Source organism: Arachis ipaensis, chromosome B6, assembly GCF_059453495.1.
Source record: "Arachis ipaensis isolate K30076 ecotype BB chromosome B6, ASM5945349v1, whole genome shotgun sequence".
In the NCBI taxonomy this organism is placed as follows: Eukaryota; Viridiplantae; Streptophyta; class Magnoliopsida; order Fabales; family Fabaceae; genus Arachis; species Arachis ipaensis.
In genome coordinates, this window is record NC_142441.1 from 151,485,038 (window position 1) to 151,504,024 (window position 18,987).

The following is an 18,987-nucleotide window of genomic DNA, read 5'->3' on the forward strand; positions in this document are numbered from 1 at the left end:
ACCTTGAAAGAAGCATAATCACAACCAGGAACAGCCATTGTTCGTTCCAAGTCAAGAAACTCGGGTTCGGATTCGAATTCGGAGAAGAAGCTTTCATCAAACTTTGGAAAGGAAAGAACGAAGGAGAGGAAGTTTTTTATAGGCACAAGTCTTCGAATCGATCAAATCGCGATTTCATCGCATCCAATCGGTCTTTGCCTTGCACTTGGTTCAACTTCAAGAATAAGGAAGGAGTGGTGGAACACGAGTTGTTCTTGAACAATTACAAAAATATAAAAAATATTTATTTAATATGAAAAAAACATCTTAATGCTTAACAAAAGAAATATTCAGTTATATTTTATATCTATAGGATTTAAAAAAAACTATGAAATTCTTAAAAGAAATAAAGATATTCACATTTGTAATACAAAAATATTCAAAAAATATATAAAAGAAGATCCATTTAATATGAAAAAGAAATATTCTGATACTTAGTAGAAGAAACATCCATGTATATTAATTTATTTATTTATGATTTAAAATAATAGTTATTAAATGTTTTACCACATTCAAATTAGGAGGAGATACGTTCATTATCATTGCAACGTGAATCACGAAAACTGATTCAATTAGCTTCCGTCTCTTCACCCTCCTTCCCTCTCCAAATGTCTAAAACATGATAAATAAAAAAATAGATTCAGAACCATCCAATTTACAAAGAAAAGAAACATCCTAATGCCTAACATAAGCACCATCCACGTAGAGGTTTTAGATTCACCTAGAAGCATTTGGCTGGTTTTTTGCTGATACCCTCTTGATTCCCTAGCATTGTTGTATATTTATTTATATTTTAACAAGTTTAAACATGTCCAATAATAACATTAAACTTTTAATATCTTAAAATAGGGAGGTGACATTGAATGAAGGAACTGGTGAGTTAGGTGTGGATATTGATGATGGTGCGAAAGACGTTGATAAATGAACGGGAGATAGAGATGACATTGTGAATGATAGTGACATCGGTTCGACACAAAGAGAACAACGTTGACAAAGAGATAGGGAGAGTTATCAGAACACGATGAAGAAGTAGTCGAGAAGAGGGTTGTTAATGATGGTGGTTCGGACAAGAATGAAGGAAGTAAGGGGAACAGAAGCAGTATTTTGGAGGAGTAGATGCTTGAAAATAGAAAAACTTAGGACTTCGTCTTAGAATCAGATGCAATTTTATACAATAAAAAAGATGATATTATGTCTATTCTCCAAGCACATGATGAAAAATTTGTTTAAAAAAAGATTGACAAAATAGAAAAAAATAAGATGCTGCAGGTCCAAAAATAAAAATAAAAAAAGGTGTGTAATAATTTTTTTAAATAATTTTATTCTTGAAATGTTATGGGTTAATGGGTGATGAAAATTCGAGCATAATAAAAAATCTCAAGAAAAAAGTTAAATTGAATATGTTAGGCTTGTTTGAGACTAAGTAACAGGTAGTGACAAAGTTTGATGTAATAAGAATTTGGGGGAGTGATGCTACGGGATGAGAATATGTTGAGTCGGAGTATGTCTAAGTGGTTTACTGTTAATTTGGGATAAAATAATGTTTAAAATGACTCACTGTCATAAAATCGAGCTTTGGTTGTGTGTTGAAAGAGTCTTATTAAAAATAATTTCAATTATGCTTTCTTTGGTGTATGAGACTCATACAAGAAAAAAGAAATTTACTGTGTGAGAAGAATTGAATTATATTGCACGTTTATGTCGGTCTTTATAGGAGACTTAAGGAGATTGTGCAGGTGGAGGGGATAAAGGATGCGGAATGGATATAAGAAGATATGCAACTGGTGGACTTCCACTTAGCGATCTTGCAATTCGATTGACAAAATTTTAGTTGGAGTGGTTGGAGATGTTTCCACGAGTACAAAATTAGGAGTAGGAAGGAGGAGCGCCAAAAATGGTTGATGAGTTTTTTTGCGATTTTTTTTTTTTACTTGCGACCTCTTAGATGAATATGGGAAGACTATGCCATTTGAGTTATAGTCCATTAACTTGTGTTGAGCTCTTTTGTTTAAAAAAATAATAAAAATTAATACATGATGCATGAAAATATTTGAAATTTTCACATAAAAATGAAATGATATATATATATATATATATATATATATATATATATATATATATATATATATAGGCTTCATCTTATCATATTAGACTCTAATATAGTTAATTAACTTAAGTTAAATTTAACATATATTATAGGTTACTTTTTAAGTATTTATTTTAATTTTAATGTGACTTAAAATCTATTAAAAATTCTAATATTTTAAAAACATTTTTTAACAAATAATTATTTATATGTAACATACCAAATTTAATATTTATAATTATATCTAAATTTATCAAGTTTTTTAAATATATAAAATTATTTATAATAAAATATAACATTTTAGATTATAAAAAAATGATAAATTAAAAACTGTAATAACTTTTTAATTATAAGATGTTTATATATTTATTTATATTTTAACAAGTTTAAACATGTCCAATAATAATTTTAAGCTTTTAAAATAATAAAATATCTTAAACCCACACCTAGTTTATAATAGATTAAGTCACACCATACTAAATAGTAAATACAAACCAAATTATAAACTCTTAACAGATAATCCGGCGTATTTCACCCCTATCACTAAGGCACTAACCATGTTTAATGACATCAAATTTCGTTGACATTTTGCTTTGTTTAAAGTTTAAACATGATTCCTAAAGGCAATTTCTAATGCTCTAATTTAATTCATAGACTAAACTTTATTTATTTATTATTATTTTTTAGTGTTTACAATATCCTACCCTAGATTCTTCTAGTCTTTCTATGCAATTACTCTAATTTCACATCTTTTTATTTTTCTCATATATAAATACGTATTTTATCAAACATGACTACCATTTTATAAAAAATATTGTTCAATGTATCATATTTTAACTATGCTCATAATTACATAATAAAATTAACTAATTAATATTTGCAAACAAAACTAATTTGATATTAGTTTTCTCACAGTTCATTATTCATGAGAAACGTGAACAAAAAATTAATTAAAGATTCAAAGTATCAATGGAATAATGTCCAAATGTGTGTATAATGTCTTTTCCCTCGTAGTCGTAACAACTTTTGGACATGGTGGACTCCATCAACAGAGATGCTTAACCCGTTAAAAAATACTGACCGTAATCCTCAATTGCTTGCCATCATTTGCTGGAATTGTTGAAAAGCTCGCAACCAGTTGATTTTTGAAGGTTCTACTTCAATGCCGTCTGCCATTCTAACAAGCTCTGTCAAGTTGCTCTGTGAAATCCAAAGAACTCCCAGTTTAGGTCGTCATCTCCACAAGACAAGCTCTTAGTTGCATTCAATTTGATTTATCATTCTTTCTTCTTTAAAATTTTTCTTTTGTTTGACCACGTACCGTTGGATGAATACCTTCAGTGTAGTGTTTTTGAAAAATCCTCACCTTTTATTATACTGTCCTGCTTTTGGACATCTTTATATTCTATTTTTCAATAATTAATGAAATATAACCTATTATCTTTGAAAAAAAAATATGTGTATATAAATTATTATTTGATAAGGAGAAAGTTTAATTTTGAATAAATTGTATTTATATATTATAGATATTTACATTTTTTCATTTAAAGTGATGACCAGTTGATTATGATAATCACCAAATAATAAACATAAGGTGCATAGAGATGTCAGAATCATATAAAACTTTTAATATTCGCATAGGGAGATTCATATTCTAATTCTAATCAATTCCGAATTTTTGGTTCCATTGTTTTTCAAAGGGGGCCATCACACAAGAGAGTTGTGTTTCCAAGCAATACCAAACGGATAGATATAGGGTTTGATCGAAAGGCCATAATAATAATAATAATAATAATAATAATAATAATAATAATAATAATAATAATAATAACAATTTGAAAAATTACATAGTGGAGACAGATGGAAAGCAAAATAACCCCGTTTAGAAGGATTAGAGAAAGGAAGCACAAAGATGACCAAATTCATGAAGAATAAAATAAAATAAAAATATTATATTTATACCCCCCATTGACATGAGCAATAATAGCATACCACAAAATCGTTTATATTATAAGATCGACATGGAAGAATCACATAGGCCTTTTCTTTTTTTTCTCTTTTTAATTGTGGGGTAAGGAATCACACAGTTGATTGAGCTATATGCCAAATCAAGAGAATTAAATTATAAAGTTTATTTACCATGCACCGAATGTTTTATGTGCCATCTAATTTTGTACTTATATCTATGAGTATTTTAAAATAATTGACAATTAACTCAACATATTCTTAATTGCTTCATACATAATTAATCATTTATATAATTTATACTATACACTAATATTATTTACAATAATTTAATTTTGATACACTATTAATATAAAATAATTTTATATAAATATTTAATTATGTGACATCATATTAACAAAAATAATTAATTTTTACAATAATCGTATAAATAGTCATTTAAAAAACAGATGTAATTAGATTACTGTGTAAATTATTTTATATCGTCAGTATATTAAACTGAACTCAATTTATAATGTCATTTATTGAAATGCTTGAATTTTTAAGATTTTTAAATTAGTATATAATCAAATTAAATATTTATGTTTATTTTTAAAAAATAAAAATTACGATGCATGCATACAAACTAGGGTTAATTTTTGTGGATATTAGATAAGAATTGGTGTAATTCTTTAATATTGAAAGTTATGGTGTTTTACAAAATTCTGGGGCTATAGAATTTACAGAATGCGAATTGTCAGATCAAAATTTTTTTAATTTATAAAGACAATATACAGATTGCGTATTGTATTATTTTAATATTAAATTACAATACAGTGATACACAGTATGCGTATTGTAAATACACAGACTGCGTATTGTAAATACACAGACTGTGTATTGTCAGTGCAATACGTATTTTGCGTATTGTGCTTGCACAGAACAGCGCCTCCAGAACACGGTAAAACTCTATTTTTTGTAACATTAACGTAAAACTCTATTCACTCTTCCATATTAAAATAAAAAATCCACAAACTAGACCCATAATAATAATAATAATAATAATAATAATAATAATAATAATAATAAAGTTTTAGGTTGAAGACTTGAGAGCTCTTTAAAGCAAAGTAAAATTGATAGATAAATTGGTTGCATACCCAAAGACCCAAAAGCTACTAAATACTGTTACTATTACTACTCCATCGTCACAACAAACACCCCACGCAGACACACATTAACACTTTGGTTATTTTTCCAACTATATTTGTACCGACACAAAATTTTGGGGCCCTAGGATGTTCTCATTTTTGCTCCTTTTTGTTTTTTTAAAATAATTAAAATTATTTTACTTCTACTAAGGCCATACAATCATATTAATTTCATTTAACAAACCCACAAAATAAGAGAAGAGATGTATCATTATCATATATGAGGGAAAGACAACTTAAAATATAAAAGAGAGGGGTCCATAAATAGTTAGTCAAAATTTCATCCAAGCAAGCACCAAGATTTTGGGTACATAAGTTATAGGAAAGAAAAATGCAACTCATCCTCCTGTGGACCCTAAATATTACTATAACCAAAGCCACGTGCACTATTATTTCTTCTTTTTTTTTTTTTTCAAATTAAATCTATTTATAATGCATAAACTTTTTGTATTATTATTATCCAATTATACAATTATCTACATAAAATCTATGATTTTGATTAATTTTATACAGTTTACTATTTCACACATTAGTTAACAAAATTACTTAAGAGTGACTATTAATGTATTAGTATATGAAAAAACTAACTTTTAAATCAGTTATTAATAGACACATTAAAAGTGTGCAATATAAAATATGTATTTATATATATAACATTTGTATGTTGCATATAAATTTTAGCTGAGTCAAACGCAGTTATTTATAAAAAATATTATATGTATACAAAAATAAGTCATCTATATCCAATGACTAAAATAGTTATTTTTTTTTAATTTTTTTTTTTATTAAAGATAGGAGATTCGAATCCGCAACTTTTTAATTGAGTATGAGGAGATTATGTCATTTGAGCTATAACTCATTGGTATATATAAAATAGTTGTTTAACATAAGATTGTGTGTATAAATGATTAAATTAGTAGTTAATTTTTAGAAATAATTAAATTAAATAGAAATAGAGTATAAGAGAGAGAGAGAGGGGGGCATGTGAAGATGAATGTGAATGGTGTGGTAAAAAGAGAGAGGGAGGGTGGGGTGCTTGGCGTGAAGGAGATGGAACCAAATCAAAAAGAGAACAACATACAAGTGGGGGCTGTGTTGCCAATTAAACAACTCATTTATTAACACTTATGTTTTTCATATTTAGTCAATACTATATCATAACAATATTTAGAGACTTTATGTTTAATTTTCATGCACTAACAGTATAAAATATTTTATATAATTATATAAATATAATTATTTTTTTTAAATGATCATTTACGTACTTAATATAAAAAATAGTTATTTTTATTAATGTAGTATTATGTGATTGAATATATATATATATAACTGTTTTATACTGATAGTATATTAAAATTAATTTATATATATATAATGAAAAAAAAAAATTGTCACAACTTTTTATGAAAATGATCTAAAATGATAATTATAAAATAATTAAATAAGATACTAATTATGATTGAATTTGTAATTTCTCTATTGTGTATAAGTTTTATTATTTTAATTTAAAAATGAGTAGATTCTATTTTTTTTTTCTACTTTATCAACTTTCTTATTAAAAAAAAAATCCAAAAATAAATAAAGTAGTCCGGCAATATAGTATATAGTAGAGAATAATTTTTATATATCAACAACTATGCAAAATCATTTTAGATAATTATTTAGTAATTAAGGAAATTGTCATCATATTATCATATAATAATAATGGGGGATTTACATAGCTTCAAATTAACATGATATTTTTTTTTTATTTTTAGTAGATGATAATATAGAATAAATTCATATTAGTGAATACATAAAGAATTATTTTAGTAAATAAATATGAATAATTAAATTGATTTCTTCACCTTTTTCTTAGTTGTGTTTGTAGACAAAGGACAATGGGGGATACACATTTCTTTATCTCAGCAAAGAAAAATCAAAATCAAGGACCCATACAAAACATCACCCATTTGGTAAGCTGCCAAACAAGGCACCCTTTCAGCCTCTCTGGCCCCTATTCACATCTCATTATTACTACTCCCATTACCATTAATTTTCTTTATTCTTACTTAATACTAATATTACCAAACTAATTATAATAACAATAACAACAACCATAGTGTATCCAATTAAAAAGAAAGTAATAATTATATTGCATTAGAATTCAATTTTCATGACCAATTAATATTTTATTTTTTTATTTTTATACAAGTATCTAATCACAAAAACAATATTTTTTTTACAATCACACTTTAAATAAGAATATTAAATGATAAAATTAAATTTATTATCTTATTTCATCATATCCATTACCATTATTGTTAAATTTCTTAAGTTTTTGAATAAATAACAGGATAAATTTTTTTTAAATAAATTAAATCTGTTTTAAGAAATATAATTCCAATCAAATCTGCAAAATAATTAAGAGAAATACAAAAAAAATCAGAAAAAAATATATGATAATCATATTGTAAATCATCCTCAAAAAATAAATAAATAAATAAATAAATAATATAATACTAAATTTCTTAATATATTAATAACACTAAATTAGCCAATAAATTATATCTCAAATGACATAGTCTCCTCATACTTAAAAAAGAGATTGCGAGTTCGAGTCTCCTATCTTTGATAAAAAAACACTAAATTAATAACAAAAGATATAATATTCCATGAGAAAAAGAGAAACTAAATAAGTATGATATATTCATAGTCTATTACATGATTCCATTGTATTATTTATTAATTATTTAAATAGTAAATATCATTGAATGTCTTTGTTGGAAGGGGAAGCTGCTTCTCTCCTCCTTCAAGGCTATGACTTTTGCACACACAAACTCTTATTCACTCTCTCTCTTTCTCTCTCTCTCTTGTTGGGTTGTTTTTGTAAATTGAAGATTACTGTCTCTCTTTAATCTCCCCTCACATTTTTTCATTCATATCTAATTTTTATAAATCTTTTTTTTGTTTGATATAATTTCATTCCATTCTTCCTCTCACCACCACCAAGAGCAGAGCAAAAAAACACCATCTTTTTCTCCTCTTAACCCTTTCTTCATATCTTTCTCACTCTTCATCCATCTCTCTTTCTTTCTCTCTTTCTCTCCTCTATTCTTTTTTGTTATTTTTTTGTGCTGCCCAGGTGGGTGAAAGAGGAACAACAAATCTAAAAAAGCATCTACAGAGAAAAAAAAGAGGAAAAAAAAATCATCATGGGGTGCTTTCTTTGTTTTTGTTATTAACCATCCTTTGATTATTTTTTTGTTTATTTTGGTGATAGATCGGCTTTGTTTCATTTTCACCTCGTAAGTTTTCTGCACTTTCTTACCCTTCATTATTGTTTTGTTTGATCAGTCGGTGGTTTTGCTTGGATTGATGAAAAAGCTGTAAAGTTTGAATTTTTATGATTTTTTTAGAATATTATTTTTTTAATATTTGTTTGTTCGGATTTGATTGGGTTGTTCAACTTTGCAGAAACGATTCAACGTTGTTTGTGTAGCTATCTGTTATTTTCTTGCAAATCCTTTTGTTATTGTTGTTGCTGTTGTTGTGGGTTGTTTATGGATTTTGCTGGGTGTTGTAATTGTTCATAATCCACCGTGGTTTTTAATTGGTTTTTCAAAACCCCAATTCGTTGTTGTAGCTTGATCTTGTTTAAAAATTTTACCTTTTTTGTTGTTTCTTGTTCTTCATATGTTGGGTAAAAAGGAGTTGACTTTGCCTTTATTCTATGAGCTATTCTCTTCTTGATTTGCCCTCTATTGTGTTTGGTAAAATTTCTGTGATGATAGTGTCATTCGGCAATGCGCATTAGTGGTTATCTGTTGCAACATTCTTTAGTTGATAGAAGAGGATTGAGTAGTGTTTTGTTGGTGGTTGTGGTGTTTGCTAATGTTTCCATGTTCTTTGCTTCACCTTAAGCTTTAGGGGTTATGAAGCTGAATTCCGAGTTGCGGTTATCGATGTTTGCAGCATCCTTTGTGTGTGTTTATAGAGGATACTTCTTTGATTGTTTTTGTTCCATAATGTAGAATTGGTGTTTTTGCAATGCTTGATTATAACTTTCATGTTTTGTTTGACAGGACTTGTGAACTTGTTGCATGCACTTGGTTCTTCTTTATTGAGGAATTCATATTCATACATTTAAACTATATTGAGTTTGGGAAACTTAAATAGATTCCCTCAATGCAAGGACAGCGAGATACAATCGGTTCCTTGCCAGAAACCTTAGAATTTGATTGTGGATCAACATCGAGTGGTGCAACCACTGCCACAGTGAATCAGCAGATTTGCTGGAATAATATGCGGAATCCTGCAGATAACCGAATACCCGAGTACATACTTCCCCCAAGTGATGTAAACCCATCTTATGTGAGCCCTTTGAATCATGGTTGGCAGAATTTGAGTGGATGGAGTTTAGGTGAGCCAAGTTACAGTAATACTCAGAATGAGGTTAACATTAACAATGACCAGAGAAGGGAACTAGGATGGCCATCTTCTATAAGTTTTGGTGCTCCTGCTGGTTCAAGGCAAGAAGAACGACGTGTTGAACCGACTAATGCTGTCTCAATGGACAATACTAATACTACTATGTATGTGCACGGTGCCAATTCTCATATGATGCCTCCGCAGAATCTTAACTTGAATGCAGGAATGGGAGACAGTAGTAGTGCTAATAGCCATCATGTTGAACATGCTAACTTGCCAAAGTCTATTGGACCGGTAAATGAGCATGTTCCTCCCCCGCTTATTGGTTCTGGTCCTTTGATGCTTCCTTCGGCAAGTAACAGCCTTTTGTTTGAGGATACTGATGGTAGACCAGGTTGTTCTGTCGACACTCGGCGTGTATCTTGTAAAAGAAAGGCTGTTGAACGCAGTGTTGGACAATGTTCTGATGGTGGAAGTTCTAGCTACAGTCAGCCTACAGATGGCAGTGCTTGGAACACGCTGCCTACTCAGGATTATGTTGGCGGTAGCCTTGGCAGATCTGCTTCGGTGGATAGGGTGAGTGCAAGACTCGGACTAAGTATGGGGGATGGCCCCTCTGAAAGCATTCCTGATTCGAATGTTGCAGGAAACCCGGAAAGCTTCCATAGGAACTTCCGGTTAAGGGTAAATCCTTCAAGTCAACAAAGTTCCATTCCTGTTCCTCCTCCCGCTGCATTCTCAACGGGAAATGTGATTAGAACTTCTGGTATTTCTCCGTCCGTTCCAGTGTTGCCAAGATTTCATCCGGCTGATAATTCTCTAGATGCGAGACCAGTACCAACTGTAGATACTATGATTCCTCAAAGTCAGCCCCTTCTAGTTCATGTTCCTGCTTTACCAAGGAATATGCAATCATTTAGGTGGGGTGGCGCTTCTAGCTCAGCAAACAACCATTCATCAAACTCAGCTATACCTGCGGATAATAGGGACAATAACATACCTCATGAGGACGCAAGCTCGAGAAGTTTGCCTAGAAACCTCTTTGAACACCCGGTGTTTGCACCCGGAACCAATTTAAGAAATTTGGCTCGAAATCCAACAAATAGGGCTCCGAGTAGTGGAAATTTAAGTATTCCAGGAAATGTTGCCGCTGCTTCTTCGTCGCGATCTGGGTCACATTCAGCTATCAATCCATCATCTGCCTCTCCATGGGTTGCTCGTCCTAATCCTCAGCATTATCCACGAAGGTTATCTGAATATGTTCGCCGGTCATTGTTTCCTCCTCCCGGCTCCGAGGCTGGTGGAAGTTCAAGCAGTAATTATCCTTCCGCACGTGGTCCTGACTCGAGGGCACTGCCATCTGGGGCTCACCCGGGAACACCATCGTGGTTGGAGAGGCCAGGAGATCATGAGTATGGAATTCCCTATTCGATACGGTCGTTGGCTGTTGCTGGTGAAGGAAATAGTAGACTTGTGTCTGAGGTTCGTGTTCGTCTCTCCCTTATATTGCATTTCAATATTATCTTATTTGTTACTGATGTAGTGATGTGCAATATTTATTCCAAATGTGTGGGTGAGATTACTGTCTTTTATTTAAATTTTAAATATTACCTTAAATCTGATTTTCACCACAAAATGTAGCATTTCTTGGTTTTGGTCCTTTTAAAACACTTCTGCATCATTTTAATCCCTTTGTTTCAGAACAAGTTTAAATAGTCCTGTTTGCATCACTTTCAGACCCTTTGTTAGTAAAAGGAGGGACTAAGAAGTTGAAACTTTTTTGATGGACTGAAATCAGAATCAGAATGTTCTAATAATACTATTGAGAGCTGCAATATTTGTAGTTCCTTATGTAAACAATTTCTGTTAGTTGACATTCTTTTATTTTGTGCAGCTCCGAAATGTGTTAGGACTTATGCGTCGTGGTGGGAGCCTGCGATTTGAGGTTAGTCTTCTCATTCACTTATTAATCCGGACATGATGACATAAAAATGGTTTGATTTTCATTTGACTGTGATGCAAATTGTTTAATCCTGACATGGTGACTTAACAAGCTTTCAAATGATTTTGTTTTGTTTGAAATTCTGATTAAGATTTTACACTTCTCAGTTTTTCTGTTTAAAACTTTTAAACATGATGAACTGGTTGGTAATAAATCAGAATCTGTGGCTTTGATTGAGCCAGAAAAATGTGGAATTTGCGCACAATTTAATATTCTTTCATTACCTAAATTTGAGGTAATAATATATCATGTGTGTAAGATATATGAGAACATATTTCTGTGTGTTTGTGTGCAAGTTTATCAAATTTGAGAGTTCAGACAAACTTCTGAAACTTAAGTAAACTCGAATTATAAACTCAACTTGTAAACTTCGATACGACTTAACTTGAGAGTTTAATAATGTTGTGCGTAATGTGAAACCAGCATTTAAAGCTTTTCTCTATGCCACTAAAAAAATGCGGTGTGAGGGAATCTGTAGCCTGTAGAAATGTAGGCACGTTTCTTATTTTACTTTGTTATGTATATGACATTGTTTGTCGGTATTTTAAAATGTCTCAATTTCCAGAGGGAAAAGAGGTAAAATTTGATTTATATATGTGTGTGTATTCTTTTCGAGAATGTGTGTGTTAAAGATTAGAGGTATATAGGATTTTGAACAAGACTTTCAATATTTAGAATATACATTTGTTCCTTTGATAAATTGTACTAGACTTTCAATATTTAGAATATACATTTGTTCCTTTGATAAATTGTACTATGGTTACATATTTATATTTTCTTAAATCCAGTTTGATCCTTCTTGGCTTCCGTAGTTACTTTCGATTGCGATTAGGATCCCAGGACTTTAGGCATCTCATATTGCTCAGTTTGTCAGAGTTTTCTGCTATCAGGATCTTGTAAAGAAAGAATTTAAGTAGGAAATGAAAACAAATAATATGATTTTATTGTTTCCATGTATATACTTTCCCTTACTAAACTTCTGAAAGGACAAAAAACCAACCAGCCCTTCGGGTGTAACTAATGTTTAGGTTAATGTTGAAACTTGAAGCCTCAAAGAAGGCTGTGGAGTCTGCTGAGGAGTTAAGTGACTTTTTCCATATCCATAGCCTTTTGATTCCTTGCTTGTTGGTTACATGAGCATAAGGGGCCCAAATAAATTAAGAGACATGCTACACATACAAGTCTTTTTGACATACAAGTTTATACAAGTTAATCCTAATTCAATAAAATCCACTTTTATAATGCAAGGAAGAAGAGGAAGAGTTTTGAATTATATAAAACTTATCAATACACATACATAAAAAATTCTTAAACAATACAATATAAATGACTTGTATAGACTTGTATGTGTAAATGACTTGTATGTAGAGAATAATCCATAAATTTTCTATATTATGTATATGAAGTGTAGATTATGTGAGAAAACAGAAAACCTGTAGAAGTTTCTATAAGAAGAGTAGAACATATGGATAGTAGGGCAACATGTAGAGGAACAGGGGAGACCAATGAAGACTATATAGTATAAGAGAGAACCACCAAAAAATATGTTGATTTAGATGACTTGCTTCTAGACATAGTATATGATAGGACAAATTGGAAACCGGTTGTTCCATTTGGCTGATCATGGTTTGTGCGAGAAGTGTTTTTGTTGTAATAGTAATAATAATATGTACTTCTATATTAAAATGGTATGTAATGAATTTGTGTGCCACGTCTATTGTGTGATTTTTGGGGGCACGATTTCGCGTTTTGGAATTAATCATAGAGTTGAAGAAAAGACACTGGAACTGATCCGGAGTCCACCTGTTTTGAGTGTCTTCTTGACTATCTATAGCTGCCCATAGGCGCAAGATGTAATGGGGGTTTGGGGTTTTTTAAGTTTTGGGAGCATTATTATTGCTGCTGTTGCCGAATAACCGAGTTTACTCTCTATGTACCATGTACTATCAGTAAAAGCTGTTTGCTGACGTGTAATCACGCTGCGACATAGGCAAAAGGGGTTAACTTCCACACCACTATAAAAACAAAACCAGTTTTGGCTAGAACTTATATACATTGGCAATGTGTAACTATTGAACTCACAACCCTTAACAGCATAGTTTTGTTCATGTGGTAAACTTGTTTTTGCATTGTTTTCGTAGGACGTTATGATCCTCGACCAATCAGTGTTTTCTGGAATCGCTGATATTCATGATCGACACAGGGACATGCGACTTGATGTTGATAACATGTCATATGAGGTATGAACTGAAGTTCTCATTGTGTTATGCTTGTTAGGTCGATGCTTCATTTTAGAGTGTTTCGCATGACAATACTTTTGAGTGTAACAGGAATTATTGGCTCTGGAAGAGCGCATTGGAAATGTGAGCACCGGATTGAACGAGGAAACCATATTGAAACTCTTGAAACAGAAGAAGCATTCGGTCGAAACTGGATCTCAGCCAGAGTCGGAAGCAGAACCATGCTGTGTTTGTCAGGTAAACTCGATCGACCAACCTTAATACTCGCTCCACCTGGATTCACGTGTACTTACCTTAGCGCCTAAACTTTGCGATTATGTGCAGGAGGAGTACAAGGATGGAGAGGATATCGGCACGCTGGATTGCGGCCACGATTTCCATACAGAATGTGTCAAACAGTGGCTAAAGCACAAGAATCTGTGTCCGATTTGTAAGACAACAGGGTTGGCAACAAAAACAACATAAATTTCTCTCTGGCAAGTGGTTCTATCTTGTTAGGAAGATTGAAGAAAATTGGCACAATTAGGCAGAAAATTCTGGTTAATTGAAGCTGAATTCTCTTAGTTTCTTTTGGTGCATGCCAAAAATTGACCTTTCTTTTTATTAAGCCTTAGCTGAATTTTATTATTAGCATTTTTGTCTCTTTTTTCACCCCTTAATTTATCTAAGCCAATGATCTCTTGATTAAGGGTGACAGATGAGATTATTGGTGTGGATGGAGGAGTATTTTATTGAACTATTAGTTGATAAAGCTTGTTTTACCTTTATTATTATTATTTTTTTTTACATTTCTTATATTCTCTAATTTGATATTGAGTTTTGTTGTGTTTGATGTATGGTTTAAATTATACTAGAACGAAAAAATGATAATGTAATTATATGGTAAACCTTTGATGTTGATTTGGGGAGGTTAGTCATTCATACGTTTTTAATTTTTATAAAGAAAAAAAAAGGCTTTTGGGTGTTATAACTTATAAGTTAAATTTCAAGAGATAACTGTATATTTTTGCAAATGAAGAGGTAGTGTAATTTATACTTTAAATTTAAGTTATGTCCATAAGGGTGAAGAGAAAGGTGGATAAAAATTTCAATAATCTTTTTAGCATTCTATACATTTTTACCAAAGATAGTAGACTCGAATCCACAATCTCTTAATTGAGTATGGGGAGACTATGTCATTTGAGTTATAACTCATTGGCTTTTAGCATTCTATACTTGTTTGTTGCTAACTTACACAAATTATATGCTGAGTACCCAAGAAAAGTGGACTCCTATTTCAGCAAAATGACCAAGGGCTAAAGGGAGAACTTATTAAATTATTTTAAATAATAGATAAAAAGGATATGATGTTAACTAATGTTTGTTTTAATAAAAAGAACATTTTAAAATCAATACAAAATAATTTTATAGAGTTTTGAATTATAAAAAAAAAATTATTTAAGAAATTGAATCATGAATTTAAAAAAATTGATATCGTGATAGTAATATTTCATGACTAAATAATTACCTGATTTTTAACCAACTATTATAGTTCGTACTAATATATATCAAATATATATGTTGTAAGGTTAAATTAGCAAAAATAATTAATTCTTACATTGATTACGTGATAATTATTTAAAAAAATATATAATTAGAGACTCATTGCCACCTTAAATGTTGTCTAAGTCCTAAATTAATAAATTATATAATAACCACCTTAAAACCCTTCTTTTTAAGCATTCTATTTCTCTGAATTTGAGAGACTCATTGCCATCAATTCAAACGCGACAGCAACGGACGACGGTGACTCCTCTCCGGTGACGGAAGAACTTCCCTGTTGCCTTTATCTTCTTGGTTTGTATGACTCCGATTCCAGTGAGTTGAGCGAGTGCCTTGTATGTGTTTGACAAAATGCCTGACTCGTAAAACATTCATTTGAGGTTCTTGGATGCTGTATTACCGGTTGTTTCAAATTCAACATATTGTTGAATCACAATGGAAGGTGTGATGAAGAAGTTTCAGGGGAAGTTCCTTAAAGTTAGGGAACAACTAAATCGATGGGATGAGCTTCAGTCTTGCTTGATTTCACAATTTAGGAGTGCTTCCAGTATTATTGATAGGTTGCAGGTAATTAGTTTGATTACTAATTTTAACTTTTGGCTGCATTTAATAGCTCGCACATGTCACGAATACAGAGAATGAGGAACACAAGAATATGATTGGAGTTGATGACTTATATCCAAGACAATATCTATGTCCTTGGATAAAGCTTGCCCAATTTCGTGTTCACCGAATAACTGGGGATATTGGGGACAATGACTGAGACGCAACTTCTCGATCTTGTCTCTATCTAATATCTCTGTATTTTCTATCTTGATATGCTTACCAGTTACCGAACACTATTGTACAGTTTGTAAATAATTTTTTATTGTATATATTGCTTTGATGATGTTGCATTTCTGTATTACTTGGGTTTGAAGTAATTGGTTTGATTATGCACAGGTGCTTCAGAATCCTAGCAGTTATGGTTGTCTAAGTTGTAACTGCAATGTAAGAGATGCTCTCTTGGCAAATCAGATGAAATCTTTGGATAACATTTTGGTTTCCATGAGGAGTACTTTGTAAGTTCACATTTCTTTGTAGAATAATGTGCTACCTGTCATAACATTGGATTTCATGTACATTGTTTATATGCATTTGTTATGACAATTTCAATGGCGTTAATTGATCTATGTAGCTAATCTCATCTAGTGGGACAAAAGTTTTGTTGTTGTTCAACATTTTTAATAGTTTGGTCTTCAACTGCAAAATTTATCCTTATAATGCTATCTACAGTCAAATATAAGTAGCATGGTAACTTGTGGCATAGTTTTTCTGCAGTTGTCTGTTGTCTACCCTGAATTTATCCTTCTCCAAGTGTTCTTAATGAAAATATTGAGTTTTAGATAGCAATGACTTATTTGAAATTACTTTGATATGAACTTTCAGAGAAGAGTTTCGTAATATTGTTTTGTTTCTTGAGAAAACACATCATGACAGTAGACAACTGGTGAAAGGTAGTTCTACTCGCTCAAACATGAAGCATCTGCAGCAGCAAGTTGGTGTTAAACCTACTCTTATGGATTGCTTAGATGGTTTGTTGTTTCTACATGACGTCCATCACTCCGAGTAAGGAATAATTTCTGGGACTTTCGCCTTATTTTGTGCTTTGAGACCATCCATGTGTTAATAACCTAATATGACTAATACATGCTTAGTTTTTAAAAGATAAATAATTATAGGATAGAAGAACTTAGAGGACTAAGAGAATTTCAATTCTAACTTGGCATGACTTGAATTATGTTTCCTTTATATTTTGTTTACTTTCAAGAACCAGACAACACAAATAGGTAACATAGATCTATAAAAGGTTGCAGCATCTTAAGGATGTGTTTTTATTAAAATGTGGATGATTCTTTTGTAGGAAGTGTCAAGCTTATCAATAATCTGTCTTCCTTTGCTGGCTGAAACTAATGGCAAACTCTCAAAAAGACTGTTGATTGATATTTCTTCTTTCCCTTTTGAAACAGGTATTTGTTGAAGTCTTCAATAATCTCAACACTATCAGCAAATGCTTTAAAAAAGCCCAGGTATAAATCTGCCAATGCTAGTGTCCAACTTTTTGAAGTTATAATAGTTTCTTTTCATGTGCTGATGATGCAGCAGAATAGTTAATAGAAGTAACAATTGTTTAAGCTATTGTTGTAGTTACGCAATTGAAGTCTGGTTTTGGCAAGTTGAAGTGAATTGAGTTGTGTGCACACTGTTCCTTCTCTTTTATTTACTATATTCATGATTGTTTCTTTTCAGCTTTTTAATGCTATTTGGTCCAATTCCTTTAACTTTATTACTTATCCAACTTGTCTTATTGTGTGCTTGTGTTTTGTGTTTGTTTTGCATTAACTGCATTGCAGTTCCGGTGATCTTGTTGCCATACAACAACTCTTGGTTGATCAACCTAATCTCCTTATTGAGGAAGGTATGAAAGAATTATCTTGAGGTAGACCTGAGGTTTTGATTAAGGCGAATACTCGCATGCAGTTATGTTAACGTAAAATTGATAGTTGAAAACCGTTAATGATTTGATATATTTGATTAAATTGTCATCTCATGATTCTCAATTATCAACTTTACATAGAGATAACTGCACGTGAGTTTTCATATTTGATCAATAATAATGATCAACTCATTGGTAATAGTAATTTGGTTTTTTACTAACTTATATTTTGGTGCAGTTCAACGTGTATTTGATATCATATTTGCTGAAGAACTATGATGATGATACTGATTTTGTGCCTTGAGCTTTTGTACTTAAATGGAAGCTGTTGATTCTACAAGCATGACGAGAACAACATATGAGTTAAAGAGAGGAAAAACAATCTAAAACCAGAAAATTGGTAAAGTAAAAAAATAGGATTCAATTATGATTTGCGTCATGTGCGACAATGCGAGTTTCGAAAACTTTTCTCATTTTACTAATTTTAGAAAAAATTGACTCTTAAGGGGGTGGCATTTGACTCGCTATTATAATTTATGGGTAGTACTGAATTCAATTTCAATTAAACTGCATCGAATTAATTGAACAACAAAAATCAAGAGTATTATATGGGCAATATGGTGAAGAGAACACGCTATCAAGCAGAAAAGCAGCCTCGGGAGTTGCACATTTTTGGTCACTACAATAAATTGGCTTTGCTGGTAGTTTGGTTGGATAAGACGGTGAAGATTACTATGACGTCTTTGACTTTTTGCTTTTTGTTTTTTTCTTTTTCCATTTGTCCTCTACTATCCCGTTTTTCCGTCAATTTTCTTTTTTATTCGGTACATTATTTTCTTTTTTTTCAAGTAATTAAAAGGTTGTGTTATTTGTATTACTTTATATTTATTTTTATGAATGTTTTTTATTATTCGATACAAAATTGAATATATCATAAAAATAAATGTAATAGATGTGCATTATGTTTAAATTTGGTTCACTCTCAGAGTCTCCGTACATTCACTGTATTAGATATGAAAAGAATTCCCCACCCCAAAAAAA

General features: G+C 31.2%; 2 protein-coding genes across 5 annotated transcripts; both read left to right on the forward strand.

Moving 5' to 3' along the window:
* Positions 1-8,024: 8,024 nt before the first annotated feature.
* LOC107605655 (putative E3 ubiquitin-protein ligase RHG1A) lies at positions 8,025-14,723 on the forward strand. The gene is made up of 6 exons (XM_016307605.3): positions 8,025-8,563; positions 9,341-11,168; positions 11,581-11,631; positions 13,830-13,928; positions 14,019-14,165; positions 14,253-14,723. The coding sequence occupies exons 2-6, from the start codon at positions 9,444-9,446 to the stop codon at positions 14,391-14,393; spliced, it is 2,163 nt and encodes a 720-aa protein (XP_016163091.1). The 5' UTR covers positions 8,025-8,563; positions 9,341-9,443; the 3' UTR covers positions 14,394-14,723.
* Positions 14,724-15,586: 863 nt separating this feature from the next.
* On the forward strand, positions 15,587-18,925 carry LOC107648577 (Pentatricopeptide repeat (PPR) superfamily protein). Of its 4 annotated transcripts, XR_015886037.1 has the most exons (7): positions 15,645-16,037; positions 16,413-16,531; positions 16,899-17,078; positions 17,480-17,539; positions 17,658-17,703; positions 17,864-17,928; positions 18,185-18,828. XR_015886037.1 is itself a non-coding variant. In XM_016352389.3 (6 exons), exons 1-6 carry the CDS (start codon positions 15,906-15,908, stop codon positions 18,223-18,225), a joined length of 597 nt encoding a protein of 198 aa, XP_016207875.1. In that variant the 5' UTR covers positions 15,587-15,905; the 3' UTR covers positions 18,226-18,925. The 4 variants fall into 4 exon arrangements, 3 of the variants coding, with proteins under 3 accessions (XP_016207875.1, XP_088347675.1, XP_088347676.1); XM_016352389.3 differs by lacking the exon at positions 17,658-17,703 and having other exon boundaries at positions 15,587-16,037; positions 18,185-18,925; XM_088491549.1 differs by lacking the exon at positions 17,658-17,703 and having other exon boundaries at positions 16,950-17,078; positions 18,185-18,925.
* The last annotated feature ends 62 nt before the right edge of the window (positions 18,926-18,987 follow it).

Excerpts from the sequence above, each read along its gene's own strand:
- LOC107648577 (XM_016352389.3), top strand. The coding sequence starts at position 15,906 with ATGGAAGGTGTGATGAAGAAGTTTCAGGGGAAGTTCCTTAAAGTTAGG. Across the intron at positions 16,038-16,412 it reads GTATTATTGATAGGTTGCAG|GTGCTTCAGAATCCTAGCAG; the intron begins GTAATTAGTTTG and ends GATTATGCACAG. Across the intron at positions 17,929-18,184 it reads TAATCTCCTTATTGAGGAAG|TTCAACGTGTATTTGATATC; the intron begins GTATGAAAGAAT and ends ATTTTGGTGCAG.
- LOC107605655 (XM_016307605.3), top strand. The coding sequence starts at position 9,444 with ATGCAAGGACAGCGAGATACAATCGGTTCCTTGCCAGAAACCTTAGAA. Across the intron at positions 11,632-13,829 it reads GTGGGAGCCTGCGATTTGAG|GACGTTATGATCCTCGACCA; the intron begins GTTAGTCTTCTC and ends TTGTTTTCGTAG. Across the intron at positions 14,166-14,252 it reads AACCATGCTGTGTTTGTCAG|GAGGAGTACAAGGATGGAGA; the intron begins GTAAACTCGATC and ends GATTATGTGCAG.